General features: G+C 37.0%; 1 protein-coding gene across 1 annotated transcript in view; it reads left to right on the forward strand.

Annotated features, from left to right (window-relative positions):
* Positions 1-20,792, forward strand: part of CHM (CHM Rab escort protein) — a 209,070-nt gene that overhangs the window by 45,431 nt on the left and 142,847 nt on the right. The window contains exons 3-4 of the mRNA XM_021691815.1: positions 13,157-13,229; positions 16,117-16,241. Coding sequence (XP_021547490.1) covers positions 13,157-13,229; positions 16,117-16,241 — 198 coding nt within the window. The remainder of the gene's footprint in view (positions 1-13,156; positions 13,230-16,116; positions 16,242-20,792) is intronic.

Below are 20,792 nucleotides of genomic sequence, written 5' to 3' on the forward strand. Positions count from 1 at the left end.
AACGTTGATGGTATTTTGATAGGGATTGCATTGAATGTGTAGATTGCTTTGGGTAGCATAGACATTTTAACAATATTTGTTCTTCAATCCATGAGCATGGAATGTTTTTCCATTTCTTTGTGTCTTCCTCAATTTCTTTCATAAGTGTTCTATAGTTTTTAGAGTACAGATCCTTTACCTCTTTGGTTAGGTGTATTCCTAGGTATCTTAACATTTTTGGTGCAGTTATAAATGGGATTGATTCCTTGATTTTTCTTTCTTCTGCCTCTCAATGTATTCCTTTTTAAAGATCTTTTTTTTTTTTTTTTTTTTTTTAAGTAATCTCTACACCTGACATGGGGTTCGAACCCACAGCCCTGTGATTAATAGTTGCATGCTTCACTGACTGAGCCAGCCAGGTGCCCCATGTCTCAGTGTGTTTTTTGACTTTCTCATTGACCCATTGGTTATTAAGTAGTATGTTGTTTAATCTCCACATATTTGTGATTTTTTTTTCCAGGTTTCTTCTTGTAATTGATTTCTAGTTTCATATCATTGTGGCTGCAAAAGATGTTTGATATAATTTCAGTCATCTTAAATTTATTGAGACTTGTTTTGTGGCTTAACATGTGATCTATTTTGGAGAACATTCCACGTGCACTTGAGAAGAATGTGTATTATGCTGCTTTGGGAATGAATGAATGTTCTGTATATTAGTTAAGTCCACCTGGTTTAATGTGTCAGTCAAGGCCAGTGTTTCCTTATTGATATTCTGTGTGGATGATCTATCCATTGATGTATGCTGGGTATTAGTCCCTCACTACTATTGTATTGTTGCCATTTTTTCCTTTAGTTCTGTTAATATTTGCTTTATATATTTTGGTGCTCCTATATTGGTGCATATATAATTATAAATGTTATATCTTCTTGCTAGATTGACACCTTTATCATTATGTAGTGTCCCTCTTGGTCTTTTATTACATTCTTTGTTTTAAAGTCTATTTTGTGTGATATAAGTATAGCTATAGCAGCTTTTTGTTTCCATTTGCATGGAATATACTCTATCAATTCACTTTCAGTCTTTGTCCTACAAGAAGTGAGTTTCTTGTAGGCAGCATATAGATGGTCTTGTGGGGTTTTTTTTTTTTGTTTTTTTTTTTAAAGATTACATTCATTTATTTGAGACAACAGAGAGAGCATGAGAGGTGCAGAGGGAGAGGGAGAAGCTGACTCCCTGCTGAGCAGGGAGCCTGATGTAGGTCTCGATCCCAGGACCCTGAGATCATGACCTGAGCCAAAGGCAGATGCTTAACTGACTGAACCATCTAGGTGCCCCTAGATGGTCTTGTGTTTTTATCCATTCAGCTACTCTATGTCTTTTGTTAGGAGAATTTAGTCCATTTTCCTTTAAAGTAATTATTGATTAGTAAGTAGTTATTGCTTACTAGTATGTACTTATCTAGAAGCACTGGACTTGTGAGACCCCTTTCTTTTGCGTGCCCCAGCATCTGGGTAGGATTTTAGCAAGATTGTGTCTCTACCTCTCCTACCATCTGGTTGTGGTTTTTTTATTCTTTGTTGTGGAGAAGCACCTCATCTAGTCTTCAAATATATTTCAGACGGAAATCATCCATATGTAGTTGTAGGTTTGATATGTCCGTGGGAAGAGGTGAATTGAGGATCTTCCTATGTTATCATCTTGCAGAAGTCCTCTACCTTCTATTATAGATAAAGAAAACTGGTCTCCTATAGGGGTGAGAAAAATGTTTATGAAATATTAAAAAATCAGGTGTTGCCCTAGTTTTCTCCTTTCCATATTCTCCCACTTTAAAAAGATACGATGTTTGAGGCACTAATTTATGAGTGAAAGTATTTTTAATTTGCTTAACCTAATCTGGCATTCAACATGTTTGCTATTAGAGATGATGTGATATAATAAAAATAGTTCCCATTTATGGAATATTTGCTCAGTACTGTGTTAGGTAGTTTACAAATATTAAGTTATTTAATTCTTACTACATTTTTGTAAAGAAGTATAATTTTCCCTTTTTGCAGATGAGGAAACAAATTAAGAGAATTGAAATAACTTGTCGAATGTCACACGTCTGTTAGGGGAAGAATGAGGATTTAAACTCAGGTCCTATTGACAGCAAAGCCTGTGCTCTTTCTCTGAGATAAGTTGTAGGGTTGGAAAACAGACACAAATACTGGACTTGATGGTCAAGAGACCTGATTCAAGTTGTGACTCTGTCAGTGATTAGTTATGTGATTTAAGTTGTTTTCCTCAAGTCTAAAATGTGGCTAGTGTATGACTTACCTTGAAGAGTCACTGCAAGAGCCCAGTAGGATACATGGGGGTGGGTAAAAGCTAATAAATTTGTCTGTTCATCATGTAGAGGTTAAAGTTAATCAGGAATATTTAATAAACGGAGTTGTCCAGCAAGCTGATGACTCATCTGTATTTTCAGCCTCAAAATAGCTGTGAGTCTGGAGCTTACCAGAGGTGCTCAGATTGGAGATAACAATTTGTAAGTCATCAGCAGAGAAGTGATAATTGAGCCAGTAAGAATAGATGAGATCACAGAGAAAAACAAGAATTGAGGGCCATCTGTGTATATTACTTACTCATCTACCTGGTTTGGTTGTCTGAAAATGGATTTGAGTGGGTGGCCTAGTGTCAGTGACTAATAACTGTCAACGTAGGAGGGTCTCTGTCCAGCCCTAATTACTGGGGCTGAGGCCTGGGAGTATTTCATTCTGGGAGACTGATCTGACTGCCAAAGCAACTTAATGTAGCTTCATGGGATGCTTTTAAAACCAAGTAAGGGCCTGGTCTTCCTTTCTAACATTAGAACTGCATCTGCATACTCTACCAAGGAAGCCCACCTGCCTTGATCTTAGAATGAGTGGATGGTGAAAGGAGCTTGGCTTTCTTGTGTATCAGTTATGTGGAGGTTTTAGTAAAGGAAAATTTGCGTAGGGAGTAAATCCAGTATATTCCCTAGTCTGTTCTGTTATTTGTCAACCAGGAAGGTAGAAACATGTCATGATTCTTCATAGTATTCCAATCAAATTTAAATGGAATAAAGTCTCTTAATGTGCATGGTATATTTGTACTCTTTCATAGCTAGCAAATCAGTAGTAGTAGACATACCACACTGTTATTTTCCTACTTTTATCATATACAGAAAGATATTTGCACACATTAAAGTTGAGAAATGCAATAAAATTGTATTTTAGGTCCTGGAAAGGAGTAGTCCCTTCAGCTCTGGCATTAAAGTAGATGTAGTCATGAAATTATTTTCCCATTTTCATTATCCATATGAACTGGAGAAGGAAAACAAAAATTAGACTTCATTCTGTCTAATGTCTGTAAACAGATTCCATTGCCTTTACTTATAGTAAGTTAGATTCTGGGGTTTGTATTATATGCTTATGTTTATAATTTTAAATATTACAATCTTGTAAATTATGGAAGACAGTTTTTTTTTTAATACTCTACACTTTCATGAGATTTATTATATAAAAGAAGCTACTCATTAAACTATAGTAGGGCCAGTGAGATATTTCTAGAGGTTTTTTTTTTTTCTCGGATTTTTTTTTTATTATTATGTTATGTTAATCACCATACATTACATCATTAGTTTTTGATGTAGTGTTCCATGATTCATTGTTTGCATATAACACCCAGTGTTCCATGCAGTACGTGCCCTCTTTAATACCCATCACCAGGCTAACCCATCCCCCCCACCCCCCTCGCCTCTAGAACCCTCAGTTTCTTTCTCAGAGTCCACACACTCTCATGGTTCGTCTCCCCCTCCAACATCCCCCCCTTCATTCTTCCCTTCCTGCTATCTTCTTTTTTTTTTTCTAAACATATAATGTATTATTTGTTTCAGAGGTACAGGTCTGTGATTCAACAGTCTTGCACAATTCACAGCGCTCACCAGAGCATATACCCTCCCCAGTGTCTATCACCCAGCCACCCCATCCCTCCCACCCCCCACCACTCCAGCAACCCTCTGTTTGTTTCCTGAGATTAAGAATTCCTCATATCATTGAGGTCATATGATACATGTCTTTCTCTGATTGGCTTATTTCACTCAGCATAATACCCTCCAGTTCCATCCACTTCATTGCAAATGGCAAGATTTCATTGTTTTTGATGGCTGCATAATATTCCATTGTATATATATATACCCCACATCTTTTTTATCCATTCATCTGTCGATGGACATCTTGGCTCTTTCCATAGTTTGGCTATTGTGGACATTGCACGTACCCCTTTGGATCCCTACATTTGTATCTTTGGAGTAAATACCCAGTAGTTCAAATTGCTGGGTCACATGATAGCTCTATTTTCAACTTTTTGAGGAACCTCCATACTGTTTTCCGGAGTGGCTGCACCAGCTTGCATTCCCACCAACAGTGTAGGAGGGTTCCCCTTTCTCCACATCCCTGCCAACATCTGTCCTTTCCTGACTTGTTAATTTTAGCCATTCTGACTGGTGTGAGGTGGTATCTCATTGAGGTTTTGATTTGGATTTCCCTGATGCCGAGCGATGTTGAGCACTTTTTCATGTGTCTGTTGGCCATTTGGATGGCTTCTTTGGAAAAATGTCTGTTCATGTCTTCTGCCCATTTCTTGATTGGATTATTTGTTCTTTGGGTGTTGAGTTTGATAAGTTCTTTATAAATTTTGGGTACTAGCCCTTTATCTGATATGTCATTTGCAAATATCTTCTGCCATTCTGTCGGTTGTCTTTTGGTTTTGTTGACTGTTTCCTTTGCTTTGCAAAAGCTTTTTATCTTGATGAAGTCCCAATAGTTCATTTTTGCCCTTGCTTCCCTTGCCTTTGGTGATGTTTCTAGGAAGAAGTTGTTGTGACTGAGGTCCAAGAGGTTGCTGCCTGTGTTCTCCTTTAGGATTTTGATGGACTCCTGTCTCACATTTAGGTCTTTCATCCATTTGGAGTCTATTTTTGTGTGTGGTGTAAGGAAATGGTCCAGTTTCATTCTTCTGCATGTGGCTGTCCAATTTTTCCAACCCCATTTTGTTGAAGAGACTGTCTTTTTGCCGTTGGACATTCTTTCCTGCTTTGTCAAAGATGAGTTGACCACAGAGTTGAGGGTCCATTTCTGGGCTCTCAGTTCTCTTCCATTGATCTATGTGTCTGTTTTTGTGCCAGTACCATACTCTATTGATGACTACAGCTTTGTAATAGAGCTTGAAGTCCGGAATTGTGATGCCACCAGCTTTGTTTTTCTTTTTCAACATTCCTCTGGCTATGCGGGGTCTTTTCTGGTTCCATACAAATTTTAGGATTATTTGTTCCATTTCTTTGAAAAAAGTTGATAGAAGGCAGTCTTTATAGTGGAAAGACTAGACTTTGGGGCCAGACCATTTCCTAGCTTAGTGAGTTATATAAACAAGATACTCAACTTCCTGGGTTTTTTTTTTTTTATTTTCCTAATTGTAAAATGGAGATAATTTTAGCACCAATCTCCCGGGATTCTTGTGAACATTAAGTGGTAGTGAATGGAAAATGGCAAGCTCTGTAATATATATTATCCTATTGTTCTCCTTCCCCTTAATATGAATTAAGGCAGCATTTCTCAAAATATGTCTTGTATAACCCTAGTCCCTTCAAATGCTTTTTTTAAAAAAGTGCTCATTGCTCAACTAAATTTTTTCCTCTTGGTGAGAACAGACATGAACACTAAGGATTTAATAAAAAGACCCTAATTAATAGGTTTAAGAGTCTTGTCATACAGCTCATAATGGTCCTGAGAAGCTCTGTCATAAACCATTTTTTGGTGTTTTAACTTTTAAAAACCTAGCGTTTTCCAAATCTATTTTGTCATTGTACCTTTTTCTTCTTGGAACATCTATTAATAGTCCATGTTATTAATGGGATACACTTTCGAAAAGGTGAACTTAGTAATCAGGTCGAGGTGCCATTTTTTTTTATTTGAGTATAGCTGACACAATGTTAAATTAGTTTCAGGTATACAACTTAGTGATTTGGCAATTTATACATTACACTACGTTTACCACAAATATTTGTTATCTAAGTATTTGGCTTCATTGAACCATAGGTACATTATAATATCCTATGGACTAAATAATGCTAGCCAGCTGAGTTTTTTGGGATTATGTTCCAATGGCTAGATTAGGGTTTAGGAGAACTGAGTTTTAACTGCAGTTCTTTTTTTTTTTTTTTAATTTTATTCTGTTATATAAGTCACCATACAATACATCATTAGTATTGATGTGATCCATGTTCCATTGTTTTAGTATAACACCCAGTGCTCCATGCAGTATGTGCCCTCCTTAATACCCATCACCAGGCTAACCAATCCCCCCTCCACCCTCCCCTCTAAAACCCTGTTTGTTTCTCAGGTCCATAGTCTCTCATGGTTCATCTCTCCCTCCAATTCCCCCTGCCGATTTTTCCCTTCCTTCTCCTAATGTCCTCCATGTTATTCCTTATGTTCCACAAATAAATGAAACCATACGATAATTGACTTTCTCTGCTTGACTTATTTCACTTAGCATAATCTCCTCCAGTCCCATCCATGTTGATGTAAAAGTTGGGTATTCATCCTTTCTGATGGCTCAGTAATAGTCCATTGTGTATATGGACCACATCTTCTTGATCCATTCATCTGTTGAAGGGCATCTCAGTTCTTTCCACAGTTTGGCTATTGCGGACATTGCTGCTATGAACATTGGGGAGCATATGGCCCTTCTTTTCACTACATCTGTGTCTTTGGGGTAAATACCCAGGAGTGCAATTGCTGGATCATAGGGTAGCTCTATTTTTAAATTTTGAGGAACCTCCACACTGTTTTCCAAAGTGGTTGTACCAACTTGCATTCCCACCAACAGTGTAAGAGGGTTCCTCTTTCTCCACAACCTCTCCAACATTTGTTGTTTCTTTCCCTTTCCATTTTTGCCATTCTAACTGGTGTAAGATGGTATCTCAGTGTGGTTTTGATTTGTATTTCCCTGATGACTAGTGATGTTGAACATTTTTTTCATGTGTCTGTTAGCCATTTGTATGTCTTCTTCAGAAAAGTGTCTGCTCATGTCTTCTGCCCATATTTTGACTTGATTATTTATTTTTTGGGTGTTAAGTTTGAGAAGTTCTTTATAGATCTTGGAAACCAGCCCTTTGTCTGTAGTGTCATTTGCAAATATCTTCTCCCATTCTGTGGGTTGACTCCTTGTTTTGTTGACTGTTTCCTTTGCTGTGCAGAAGAGTTTTATCTTGATGAAGTCACAAAAGTTCATTTTTCCTTTGGTTTCACTAGCCTTTGGAGAGTTATCTTCAAAGATTTTGCTGTGACCGATGTCAGAGAAGTGATTGCCTATGTCCTCCTCTTGGATTTTGATGGATTCCTGTCTCACATTGAGGTCTTTCATCCATTTTGAGTTTATCTTTTTGAATGGTGTTAGAGAATGCTTGAGTTTCATTGTTCTGCATGTGGCTGTCCAATTTTCCCAGCACCATTTATTGAAGAGACTGTCTTTTTTACATTGCACGTTTTTTCCTGCTTTGTCGAAGATTATTTGACCGTAGAGTTGAGGATCCATATCTGGGTTCTCTATTCTGTTCCATTGGTCTATATGTCTGTTTTTCTGCCAGTACCATGCTGTCTTGGTAATCATTGCTTTGTAAAATAGCTTGAAATCGGGCAACGTGATGCCCCCAGCCTTGTTTTTCTTGTTCAACATTTGCTTGGCGATTCGGGGTCTTTTTTGAGTCCATACAAATTTTAGGATTGTTTGTTCCAGCACTTTGAAAAATGTCATTGGAATTTTGATCAGGATGGCATTGAAGGTATAGATTGCTCTGGGTAGCATAGACATTTTAACAATGTTTATTCTTCCGATCCATGAGAATGGAATATTTTTCCATCTTTTTGTGTCTTCTTCAATTTCTTTCATGAGGATTCTGTAGTTCCTAGAGTATAGATCCTTTACCTCTTTGGTTAGGTTTATTCCGAGGTACCTTATGGTTTTTGGTGCTATTGTAAATGGAATTGTTCCTCTAATTTCTCTTTCTACAGTTGTGTTGTTAGTGTATAAGAAAGCAACTGATTTCTGTGCATTGATTTTGTATCCTGCCACATTAATGAATTGCTGTATGATTTCTAGTAATACGGGGATGGAGTCTTTTGGATTTTCCACATAAAGTATCATGTCGTCTGTGAAAAGAGAGAGTTTTGACTTCTTTGCCAATCTGAATACCTTTTATTTCTTTTTGTTTTCTGATTGCTGTTGCTAGAACTTCTAGTACTATGTTGAACAATAGTGTCGAGAGTGGGCATCCTTGATGTGTTCCTGATCTTAAGGGAAAGGCTCTCAGCTTTTCCCCATTGAGGATGATATTTGCTGTGGGTTTTTCATAGATGGATTTTTTGAACTTGAGGAATGTTCCCTCTATCCCTATACTCTGAAGAGGTTTCATCAGGAAAGGATGTTGTATTTTGTCAAATGCTTTTTCTGCATCAATTGAGAGGACCATATGTTTCTTCTCCCCTCCTCGTATTAATGTGTTCTTTCACATTGATTGATTTCAGAATGTTGAACCACCCTTGCATCCCGGGGATCAATCCCACTTGGTCGTGCTGGATGATCCTTTTAATGTATTGTTGGATCCTCTCAGCTAGGATTTTGTTGAGGATTTTGGAATCCATATTCATCAGGGATATTGGTCTGAAATTCTCCTTTTTGATGGGGTCTTTGCCTGGTTTGGGGATTAAGGTAATGCTGGCCTCATAGAATGAGTTTGGAAGTTTTCCTTCCGTTTCCATTTTTTTAAAACAGCTTCAGTAATGTACGTATTATTTCTCTTTGAATGTTTGGTAGAATTCCACAGGGAATCCATCAGGCCCTGGACTCTTGTTTTTGGGAGGTTTTTGATCATTGCTTCAATCTCGTTACTGGTTATTGGCCTATTCAGGTTGTCAATTTCTTCCTGTTTCAGTCTTGGCACCTTATAGGTTTACAAGAAGTCATGCATTTCATCCAGATTGCTCAGTTCATTGGCATATAGTTGTTGATAGTAATTTCTAATAATTGTTTCTATTTCCTTGGTGTTAGTCGTGATCTCTCCCCTTTCATTCATAATTGTATTAATTTGGGTCCTTTCTCTTTTCTTTCAGATAAGTCTGGCCAGTGGTTTATCGATCTTATTAATTCTTTCAAAGAACCAACTTCTAGTTTCGTTGATCTGATCTACTGTGTTTCTGGTTTCTAATTCATTGATCTCTGCTCTAATCTTAATTATTTCTCTTCTAATGCATGGCTTAGGCATCGTTTGTTGCTTTTTCTCTAGTTCTTTAACGTGTAGAGTTAGTTGGTGAATTCGGGATTTTTCTATTTTTTTTGAGTGAGGCTTGGATGGCTATGTATTTCCCCCTTAGGACCGCCTTTGCAGTATCCCATAGGTTTTGAACCCATGTGTTTTCGTTCTCATTGATTTCCATGAATTGTTTAAGTTCTTCTTTGATTTCCTGGTTGACCCAAACATTCTTGAGCTGAGTGGTCTTTAACTTCCTAGTGTTTGAATTTCTGCCAAATTTTTTCTTGTGACTGAGTTCCAGTTTTAGAGCATTGTGGTCTGAGAATATGCGGGGAATAATCTCAGTCTTTCAGTATCGGTTGAGACCTAATTTGTGACCCAGTATGTGGTCTATTCTGGAGAAAGTTTCATGTGCACTTGAAAAGAATGAGTATTTTGTTATTTTAGGATGGAATGTTCTGTATATATCTGTGAGGTCCATCTGGTCCAGTGTGTCATTCAAAGCTCTTGTTTCCTTGTTGATTTTCTGCTTAGATGATCTGTCCATTGCTAAGAGTGGAGTATTGAGGTCTCCTACAATTAACATATTGTTATCAATATGACTCTTTATTTTGGTTAACAGCTGGCTTATGTATATGGCTGCTCCTATGTTGGGGGCATAGATATTTACAATTGTTAGATCTTCTTGTTGGATAGACCCTTTAAGAATGATATAGTGTCCTTCTGCATCTCTTACTACAGACTTTAGTTTAAATTCTTAGTTGTCTTTATAAGACTTGCTACTCCAGCTTTCTTTTGAGGTCCGCTGGCATGGAAGATGGATCTCTGTCCCTTCACTTTCAGTGTTGATGTATCTTTAGGTTCAAAATGAGTCTCTTGTAGGCAGCATATGGATGGGTCCTGTCTTTTTATCCAATCTGCAGCCCTGTGCCATTTTATGGGAGCGTTTAGGCCATTCACATTGACAGTGATTATTGAAAGATATGAATTAATTGTCATCATGTTGCCTGTGAAGACATTGTTTTTATAGATTGTCCCTGTAAATTTCTGTTGTATATCGCTCTTGGGGTCTTTCTCCTTTTATAGAACCCCCTTAATATTTCTTGCAGGGCCAGCTTAGTGATCACATATTCTTTCAGTTTCGGCCGGTCTTGGAAGCTCTGCATCTCTCTATCCATTCTAAATGACAGCCTTGCTGGATAAAGTATTCTTGGCTGCATGTTCTTCTCATTTAGTACCCTGAATATGTGTTGCCAGGCCTTTCTCTCTTGCCAGGTCTCTGTGGATAGGTATGACATTATTCTGATGTTCTTCCCTCTCAACGTAAGGAATCTCTTCCCCCTAACTGCCCTTAAGATGGTTTCCTTCGTTCTAAGATTTGAGAGTTTTACTATTACATGCCCGGGTGTTGGCCTGTTTTCCTTGATCTTAGGAGGGGTCCTCTCTGCCTCTAGGACGCGAATGTTTGTTTCATTCCCCAGATTAGGGAAGTTCTCAGCTATGATTTGCTCAAATATATCTTCTAGTCCTCTCTCTCTCTCCACTCCCTCTGGGATTCCAGTTATTCTGACATTGGAACATTTCATGGTGTCACTTATTTCTCTGATTCTATTTTCATGGATTCTGAGTTGTTTTGCCCTGGCCTCCTCTTTTCCCTTTTTATCTATTATATTGTCTTCCAGGTTGCTTATTCGTTCTTCTGCCTCAGTTTCTAGCTGTTAGATTATCTAGATTGGATTGGATCTCATTGATAGCATTTTTAAGTTCTGCCAGTTCAGCTTTTATTTCTGCCCTTAGAGACTCAGTGTTGCCATTAATTGATTTCTCCATTCTAGCCATTGTCTTCACAATTGCTAGCCTGAATTCCATCTCTGACATCTTGGTTATATCTGCATCCATTTGCAAATCTTCAGCATAAGTCATAATCTCTGAGTCTTTTCTATTTTGGGGGCTCCTCCTCCTAGTCATTCTGTTGATGGGTGTTTGAGGCAATGTATAGAGTCCAAATTATTGACCGGAACCCAAGCAAGATGCACCTGTTTTTTTGGGACCTTAGGGTTGCTGGCCTCTTGTTTTCCCAGCCTGTCTTCTGGGGGAAGGGCCTGCTGCGCTGTTACTCAGGCAACCCTGTTTTGGTGGAGTTGCCCTGCCCCCTTGTGGCGTGGGAAGGGCTCAGCGGGAATCAGTTTTTGGGGATTTTGTTCTCTGGAGGCTTTCCCTGGTGGCTTTCTGCGTCTCTTCGGCGAGTCAGAGCAGAAGAGACCGTTTCCAACCCTCTGCCTCAGAGCAGAGAGACTTCAGTCTGTTCTTCATTGAGCTCTCCAGGCCACACCGTCTTCGTTTTTGTCGGTGCTGCTATAAACTGCAGCGTCCTGGGTTGTGCGCCCCTCCGCAGCGCTCCCAGTCCTGCCTCCAGGTTGGGGCACGTCTCTGCCCTGTGTGCTTCTATAACCTCCAGCCGCTCCCAGTTCGCACACGTGACCCCGTCACTCTGGGTTTCCGCCCCGGGTGCTGCCCTAAAGTCCCTTCCCTGCCGCTACCGGTCTGCGAGTCTGTGTCCCGTCCCCAGAGTGCAAGGCTGTCACTTACCGGAGGTGTAGGAAATCCATGGCCAGGCACCCTCCCTCTGCCGTTTATCCTCTGATATCTGCCTGTGGAATCACGGCTCCCCGCTTCGTACCTCAAAACCAACTGCCTGTGATGTTCTGTTTGTAGAGATCCAGATCTTCTTACATCTCAGGCTGGTTTCGTGGGTGCTCAGAGTGGTCTGGTAGATACCCAGGTCAGTTCTGGGGACCAGTTGAAATAGGGTCCCCTACTCCTCTTCCATCTCCCCCCCCCAGTTTTGGATATTATATTAAAGGTTTTAATTTTCATCTCATTTTAAAAAGAGGTTTTATAGATTTTTATTTCATTTTAGAAAAATACAGAGAAGCAAAAATGAAAACAAAAGACAAACCAAGAATCTGTCCCATCCCAGAACCAGAATGGATGTTGTAGGTGTGACTGAGTATACTTTGGGGTTCATCATACAAAGAATAAATAAACGTGAAGAGTTTTGTAAGAAATGGGAAGCCCCAGTACAGATATATAGTACAGAATTAGAGAATTCTGGTTTGCCACACATCTCCTACTTAAGGAAGTTAATCAGAAGTCCAATTTCTACAAGGTTTACCTGATCCTAATTAGGAGACCTCTGGGTTCTCTAAAACAGAATGATAATCTTCACAGGACTATGGAATGAAGAATAATAGTTCACCTAGTTATCAGCAGGAATATTGTCCTTGCTTTACTTATCAAAATTAAGTGAATAGAGTAGCCATTTGTGTGTGGGTGTGTATTTTGGCATGGGTTATGGGTTATGGGTTTGGGGCTTTGGTATTGGTGGTGACAGTGTCTATATAATTGTATGGGTATATATGTAGTCTATACATATAATTGTCTATAAATAATTAAATATGTTTATAGAAAACTTAGCAGTTTTTTCATTGTCTTTACTTGAGTTCTACCAAGGTTTTCTCTCCAGCCATTTTTTTTTAAACCAGGAGTCAAATTTTGTTCATATTCCCTGCTCAATGCCCATATCAAGTTGTTCACAATCACATGATCAGTGGCATTTGATCAGTGGAGAAAGCTCTGAGTAGGCCAAAGAGATTTTTTTAACTCCTTGTACAATGGAACGTTACCTTTGGGATCTGAGAGGCCAACTTTTATTTCAGCCTAGTATTTCCAATATCCCAGTTGTTTTGAACTCCGAGGTAGCAATATTGAGATGATTTGAAGGGTCCAACGTGGTTTGCTGATGGAGATCAGTGACTTAATTTTTTTTCCCTTTTCTTTACTCTTATTTTTTATTATTACAGAAGAAGCTACTATGGTGGAAACTGGGCCAGTTTTAGCTTTTCAGGAATACTGTCCTGGCTAAAGGAATACCAGGTAAACTTCTTAGTGGATTTTTAATCTACTAGGTTGTATTTTGTATCACATAATAACCCTACGTTAAAGAAAACCCTAAGCTTCTGTAATATAGAATTGATTCCTCATTTTTATTTATTTAACAATTATGCAGTCATTTTTTAAGTTAATGTTCTTCTGATGCTTTCAAAATATAGATATCACTTTTTAAATATACATAGACAGGTTGGCTGAAGAGTACATCATATATACTTGATACCATTTTCTCATTACATTCCCAAATACAAGGCAAGATTTTTTTCTCCAAAATAGTCTTTCAGAAAAAAAATTCAGTCCTCATAAAATCTCACATATTACTAGTTGCTCTTTCAGTAGTATATTTTGAGGAAAAAAAACCCCAGCTATTCGGGGAGGGGGGCAGTACATTAATTTGAAATGGTCTGAGTCATTGGTAGTTTAAAAGTCATCTGACAGAATTAGTAAAAACAAAAAACAAGGAAAAATTTAATATAAATTTAGTAAGTTTTTTTCTAAGTTAGAATCTCACTACTACAAATATTGGATATCATTGTAAAGAAGTTTTTTAGAGGACATGTATGGCATAGTAATATGGAGAGTTGGTTATGTCCTGGATTTTACTCATTTTTATGACAGATGAAAAAAAAACTGTCCTAATTTTATGTGAATGGTATATGTGGCTTGAAATGAACTTCCTACTGAGAGCATCATACATGGAATCAGAAACTGCTATATCTCAAAAGCGTTTAGACAGTTGGGAAAGGAGTATGATATATTCTATAAAATTGTATTCAGTTAGCTAAAAATAATATAGCTAAGACTTATTAAGCACTTACTGTGTGCCAAACACCACAATAAGCATTGTAGTTGTACCGATTAATTTATGCGCTTAAAAAAGTGCTTCTAGGGGTGACAAAGCCATTGATGTTGAAGATGCAGTGAAGATTCAGTTTGAATAATACTGTTGCATGAAATGAGAGTGTGGAGAAACAAGTAATATTTGGAAAATAATATTGCAAGAAAGTAAATGTTACTAGTAGACATTTAACTATTTTATGTATGTGCCTTAAATATTCGTATATTTGTGTTGATCATTATTCTTAGGAAGTATGTGTAAGGGTTATCTTATTTAGTATATTTAGCATATTTAGTACTTCCATGAGAAAATTTAGTCTAGATGCTCACAAAAAGACAACAAAAATACCTCATTTGTCTGAATGGAAAATTCTGGTGAGTGAGGATAATTTTATAAAATAAATTTTGATACTAGGTTAGATTTATTAAAATAAAAATATTTTTGTAGATGTTTCTTTTATTTTAGTGCTGCTTCTACTCCAGCATTCTCTTTCTACCGTATCCTTTTGCCCTTCACTCTCTGTGTGCTGATCCACAGTCTTGTCTTCAGGTTGGAAACCCCATGTCTACACATTCAGAGTTCCTGTATTTCACCTCCTTTTCTACCTATGTTGGGATGTTTAACACTATCTAATAATTACACTTAATAATAACAATGTCTGCCCTACTTTTCTTCAGTTTAAAATGTTAAATTCAGGAGAAAAAGGCCTTTTTATTTATTTGTTTATTTTTAAAGATTCTACCCATTTTTGACAGAGAGAGAGAGAGACAGGTACAAGCAGGGGAAGCAGCAGGCAGAGGGAGCGGGAGAAGCAGGCTTCCCGCTGAGCTGGGAGCCTGATGTGGGGCTCGATCCCAGAACCCTGGGATCATGACCTGAGCCGAAGGCAGACGCTTAACCATCTGAGCCACCCAGGCACCCCGAAAAAGGCCTTTTTAAAGATTTATTTAAAAGAGAGAGAGTGCATGAGCTGAGGGAGGGGCAGAGGGAGAGAGAGGGGGGAAGCAGACTCCCTGCTGAGCACAGAGCCTGACCTGGAGCTTCATCCCAGGACCCTGAGATAATGACCTGAGCCAAAACCAAGAGTTCAATGCTTAACTGACTGGGCCACCCAGGGGCCCTGAGAAAAAAAGCCTTTGAAAATAATTATTGTCCTATTTTATGAAATCTGCAAGTTTAGAAATTTCTTGAGGTGAATGTACTTAAAATGAAGAATATTGTAGTTATATTTCCCTACTAGTTCTTTGAGAATATATATTCAAAAATTTTTTTCTCTGAGAAATATGTACCAAATAATTTAAAATTTTAAACGAATTAAAAATTGATCCTTGACATTTGGAAAAAGCATATCTTGACATTTCCAAAAATCCCCTGTATTCGGATATTGCTACGCATATAACTTATTTCCATAAAATATAATTAGGAATTATTAAAAATTTTGAAGGGCCACTTTCAACCCTTATAAGTTTACATACATTATCATATATTATTGTTTTTATTGTCTTTCTGAATATAAAATATTTAGAGGTTGATTATTATACAGTCCTTATTTATAGTAGGCTGAATACTTTTCAAAAATACTTTTACATAAAATCAGAATTTGGCATGGCTAGTGACTAACCTTCAATGACCTAAAGGTAAGTAGAATGAAGTAATCGTGGGCCTGCTTTTGGACAACAAAATGCAAAAACTTTGTTAATAACAAGTAATATGTATACCAGACACACTTGATTTTCAGCAGATAGAGGGTTAGTTATCCTAGTTCTTAAGTAATGTCAAAACAGGCACATCCAATGACTGCATCAGAATGTCAGATATCCTGATAGAAAACTGTAAACCAGAGGTAACATTTGAGAGGATAGGTTTTTACACAATTTTCTTCTCTTGGAAGATGGCACACTATGCTAGAGTCACTTCAGAATTTTGATGGGATCAGAGGCAAAGTATTAATTGAGAAAGGTATACATTTTCACAAAAAAGTAGAGGTTCAGATTGCACAATTTAATTAACGTTTCTCATCTGTATTTTGTTTAGGAAAATAGTGATGTTGTGAATGAAAGCCCAGCATGGCAAGAGCAGATTCTTGAAAATGAAGAAGCCATTGCTCTTAGCAGGAAGGACAAAACCATTCAACATGTGGAAGTGTTTTGTTACGCCAGGTATGAAAAGTATTTATTTAGGATAAACTGAGTTAATGACTTCTTATTCACATCTATTCAAAAGAAGCCAACATATAACATTGGTTGCTAAACGTCAATTGATAAGATGGTTTGCCTTTTTTAAAATATAACTTTCAGTTTTTTCTGCTTAGATGATAATGGTGATAATAACATGCCACATTAATGACTTTATTCTTACAACCATCCTGTGCTAGGATAGAGGAGGTAGTACTAGTTGCAGTTTTTATAGAATCCTCATTATATAGAGATTAGTTTGTTGAAGGGAAAAATGGCTTGAGAAATGTCCAAACCACATGTAGCCTAGATAGTGGTGGAGCCCAAGATCAAACCTCAGGATTATTTAATTCTGCTCCAGTCTTCTTTTAACTCTTCTTAGATAATATTCAGTGTAGCAAAATGGAAAATTATAAGTTTGAAATAAAAACAATTGGTCATAATATTTGGGGACATATTTTCGAAATCAGGAGAGAATATTGGGAAGTAATATTTTAAGTGTCTCTAAGTGAGAAAATTCATTTTTTTTAAGTTTTTGTTTTCCAGTTAACATACACTATTATATTAGTTTTGGGTATACATTATAGTAATTAAACAAGTCCATACATAGGTCACCAGGTGCTCATCACAAGTGCACTCCTTAATCCCTATGACCTATTCTACCCATTCCCCCACCCACCTCTCCTGTGGTAACAGTTTGTTTCTTGGTTTGCTTCTCTATTTTTTCCCTTTGCTCATTTGTTTTTAAATTCCACATGAATGAAATCATATGGTATTTGTCTTTTTCTCACTGACTTAATTTGCTAAGCATTTTACTCTTTAGCTCCATCCATGTCATTGAAAATGGCAAGATTTCATTCTTTTTTATGGCTGAATATTATTCCTTGTGTATATATACCACATCTTCTTTAGCCATTCATCAATTGATGGACACATGGGCTGCTTCCATATATTGACTGTTGTAAATAATGCTACTATAAGCATAGGGGTGCATGGTCTTTTAATTACTGTTTTTGTATTCTTTGGGTAAACGCCCTGTAGTGGGATTGCTGGATCCTAGGGGAGTTCTATTTTTAATTTTTAGAGGAACTGCCATACTGTTTTCCACAGTGGCTACACCAGTTTGCATTCTCATCAACACTGCAACAGGGTTCCTTTTTCTCCACATCCTCACTAACACCTGTTGTTTCTTGTGTTGTTGATTTTAGCCATTTTGACAAATGTGAGGTGATAATCTCATTGTAGTTTTGATTTTCATTTCCCTGATGATAAGTGATAATGAGCATCTTCTCATGTGTCTGTTGGCCATGTGGCTATCTTCTTTGGAGAAATGTCTATTCATGTCTTCTACCCATTTTTTAATTGGATTATTTTTTGGGGCGGGTGTTGAGTTTTACAACTTCTTTATATACTTGGGTTACTAACCCTTTATCATATATATCATTTGCAAATATCTTCTCCCATTCTGGTTGCCTTTTTAAGTTTTGTTGATTGCTTCCTTCACTGTGCAGAAGCTTTTTATTTTGATGTAGCCTCAATAGTTTATTTTTCCTTTTGTTGCCTTGCCTCAGGGGACCTATCTAGAAAAAAGTTGCTATGGCAGATGTCAGAGAAGTTAATGCCTGTGGTCTCTTCTAGGATTTTTATAGTTTAGGTCTCACATTTAGCTTTTTAGTCCATTTTGAGTTTATTTTTATGTATGGTATAATAAAGTGGTCCAGTTTCATTCTTTTGAATATTGCTGTCCAGTTTTCCCAGCACCATTTGTTGAAGAGACTTTTTTCCATTGGCTGTTCTTTCCTGCTTTGTCGAGGATTAATTGACCATATAGTTGTGGGTCCATTTCTCGGTTTTCTATTCTGTTCTATTGAATTATGTGTCTATTTTTGTGCCAGTATTATACTGTCTTGATCACTACAACTTTGTAATATAACTTGAGGTCTGGAATCGTGATGCCTCCAGTGTTGCTTTTCTTTTTCAAGATTGTTTTTTTGTTATTTGGGGTCTTTTGTGTTCCATACAAATTTTAGGATTGTTCGTTCTCATTCTGTGAAAAATGCTGTTATTATTTTGATAAGGATTGCATGAACTGTGTAGATTGCTTTGGGTAATATAGACATTTTAACAACATTTGTTCTTCCAGTCCGTGAGCATGGAATGTTTTTCCATTTCTTTGTGTCATCTTCATTTCCTTTCATCAGTGTTTTATAGTTTTCAGAGTTCGGATCTTTTGCGTCTTTGGTTAGGTTTATTCCTAGTTATCTTACTGTTTTTGGAGCATTTGTAAATGGGATTGATTCCTTGATAGCTCTTTCTGCCGTGTCATTGTTGTACAGAAATGCAACAGATTTCTGTACGTTGATTTTTGTATACTGCGACTTTACTGAATTTGTGTATCAGTTCTAGCAATTTTCTAGTGCAGTCTTTCGTGTTTTCTGTATAGAGAATCATGCCATCTGCAAATAGTGAAAGTTTGACTTCCTCTTTGCTGATTTGGATGCCTTTTATTTCTTTGTGTTGTCTGATTGCTGATGCTGGGACTTCTAGTACTGTGTTGAACAGCAATGGTGAGAGTGGACATCCCTGTCTTGTTCCTGACTATAGAGGAAAAGCTTTCACTTTTTCTCCATTGAGGATGATATTAGGTGTGGGTTTTTCATATATGGCCTTTATTTTGTTGAGGTATGTTCTATCTCTACTTTGTTGAGAGTTTTTATCATGAATGGATGTTGTACTTTGTCAAGTGCTTTTTCTGCATCTATTTATTCTTTCTGATATTGATATGATGTATCACATTGATTGATTTGCAGATATTGAACCATATGGTTTTTATTTTCTTTTATTGATGTAAGAGAGTATCACCGTGTAATAGATCTTGACATTGTTGTTGGCTACATCAAAAAATCTTTTTGATTTCCCTTTTGTAAATAATGAAAAAATGGTACAGGTTCTTGGCTTGTTGATGTTGTTGCTTTTTTATATATGCATTATCAATGATGTTAATGTTACGTTTTGTGGAGGTAGGGCATGAGTATGTGTTTAGTTTTGTATAATTTTAACATATATGTCAGGTCATGTATCCATCACCACAGTCAACTAACAGAAGTGAGCAGTTACATCACCCCAAGGATCTCTCCTGTTTCCATTTTATAACCATAGCTCATCTCCTTCCTACCATTTCCCCCAATTTCTAACTCTTGGTAACCACTAATCTCTCTTCCAGCTCCATTATTTTGTCATTTTGAGAATGTTACGTAAATAAAACTGTATAGTATGTAACCTTTTGCCATTGGCTCTTTTCACTCATTGTAGTTAACCTGCAGATTCATCCAGGTGGTTGCATGCATTAGTAGTTGGTTCCTTGTTATTGCTGAATAGTATTCCATGCTATGGACATACCAAGCTTCACTTATTCACCTGTTGAAGAACATCTGGGCTTTTTTCACTTGTGTCTGTTACAAATAAAGCTGCTATGAATATTTGTTTATAGAATTCTCTGTGAACATAAGTTTTCATTTGCCTGGGATAAATGCCCAAGTGTATAATTGATGGGCCATATGGTAATTACATGTTTAGTTTTAAACTGAAAAACTGTTTTCCAGGGGGGCTGTACCATTTTACATTTCCATCAGAATTTCATGATTCAGTTTCCCCACATGCTCCCCAACATTTGATGTTTTCACTTTTTTAGCCATTCTGATAGTTGTGTAGTGATATCTCATTGGATTTATAATTTGCATTTCTCTTATGGCTAATTTTGAACATCTTTTCATGTGTTTGTTTGCCATTCTTACATCCTTTTTGTTGAAAATCTGTTCATATCTTTTGCTCATTTTTTAATTGGATTGGCTTTTTCCTGTGGATTTTTGAGAGTTCTTTATATGTTTTATATATGTGTCCTTTGTTAAGTATGTAGTTTGCAAATATTTCCCCCAAGTCTGTGGCTTGTCTGGCATCCTCTTTAAGCAGGATATTTTGCAGGTGAAATGTTTTAAATTTTGATGAGGTCCAATTTATCACTTTTTTCTTGGGTATAGATCCAGAATATTTTCTCCTGTTTTTCAAAAAAAATTACAGTATGTTTTATGTTTAATCCCATGATCTACTGTAATTTTTGTATAAGGTGTGAGGTTTAGGTCAGTGTTAATTTTTTTAACATAAGGTTATCCGATTGCTTTGGCACAGTTTGTTATAAAGACTGTTTTTTCTCCACTGAATTAATTTGCATATTTGTCAAAAATCAGTTGGCTGTACTTTGATGGGTCTATTTGTGGATTTTATATTCTGTTCCATTGATGTGTATGTCTTTTCCCACACCAATACCACACTGTCTTTATTACTGCAGCTATGTATTAGGATTTAAAATCAGGTAGAATAATTCCTCCAAATTGATTCTTTTTTGTCAAAATTGTTTTATTTATTCCAGAGTTTGTGCCTTTTCATATAAATATTCTAATAAGCTTTTCTATGTCGAGAAAATGTTGCTAGAATTTAGGAATTGCATTAATGCTATAAATCAAGTTGGGGGGAATTGAT

This window comes from Neomonachus schauinslandi, chromosome X, assembly GCF_002201575.2.
Source record: "Neomonachus schauinslandi chromosome X, ASM220157v2, whole genome shotgun sequence".
NCBI classification, from domain to species: Eukaryota; Metazoa; Chordata; class Mammalia; order Carnivora; family Phocidae; genus Neomonachus; species Neomonachus schauinslandi.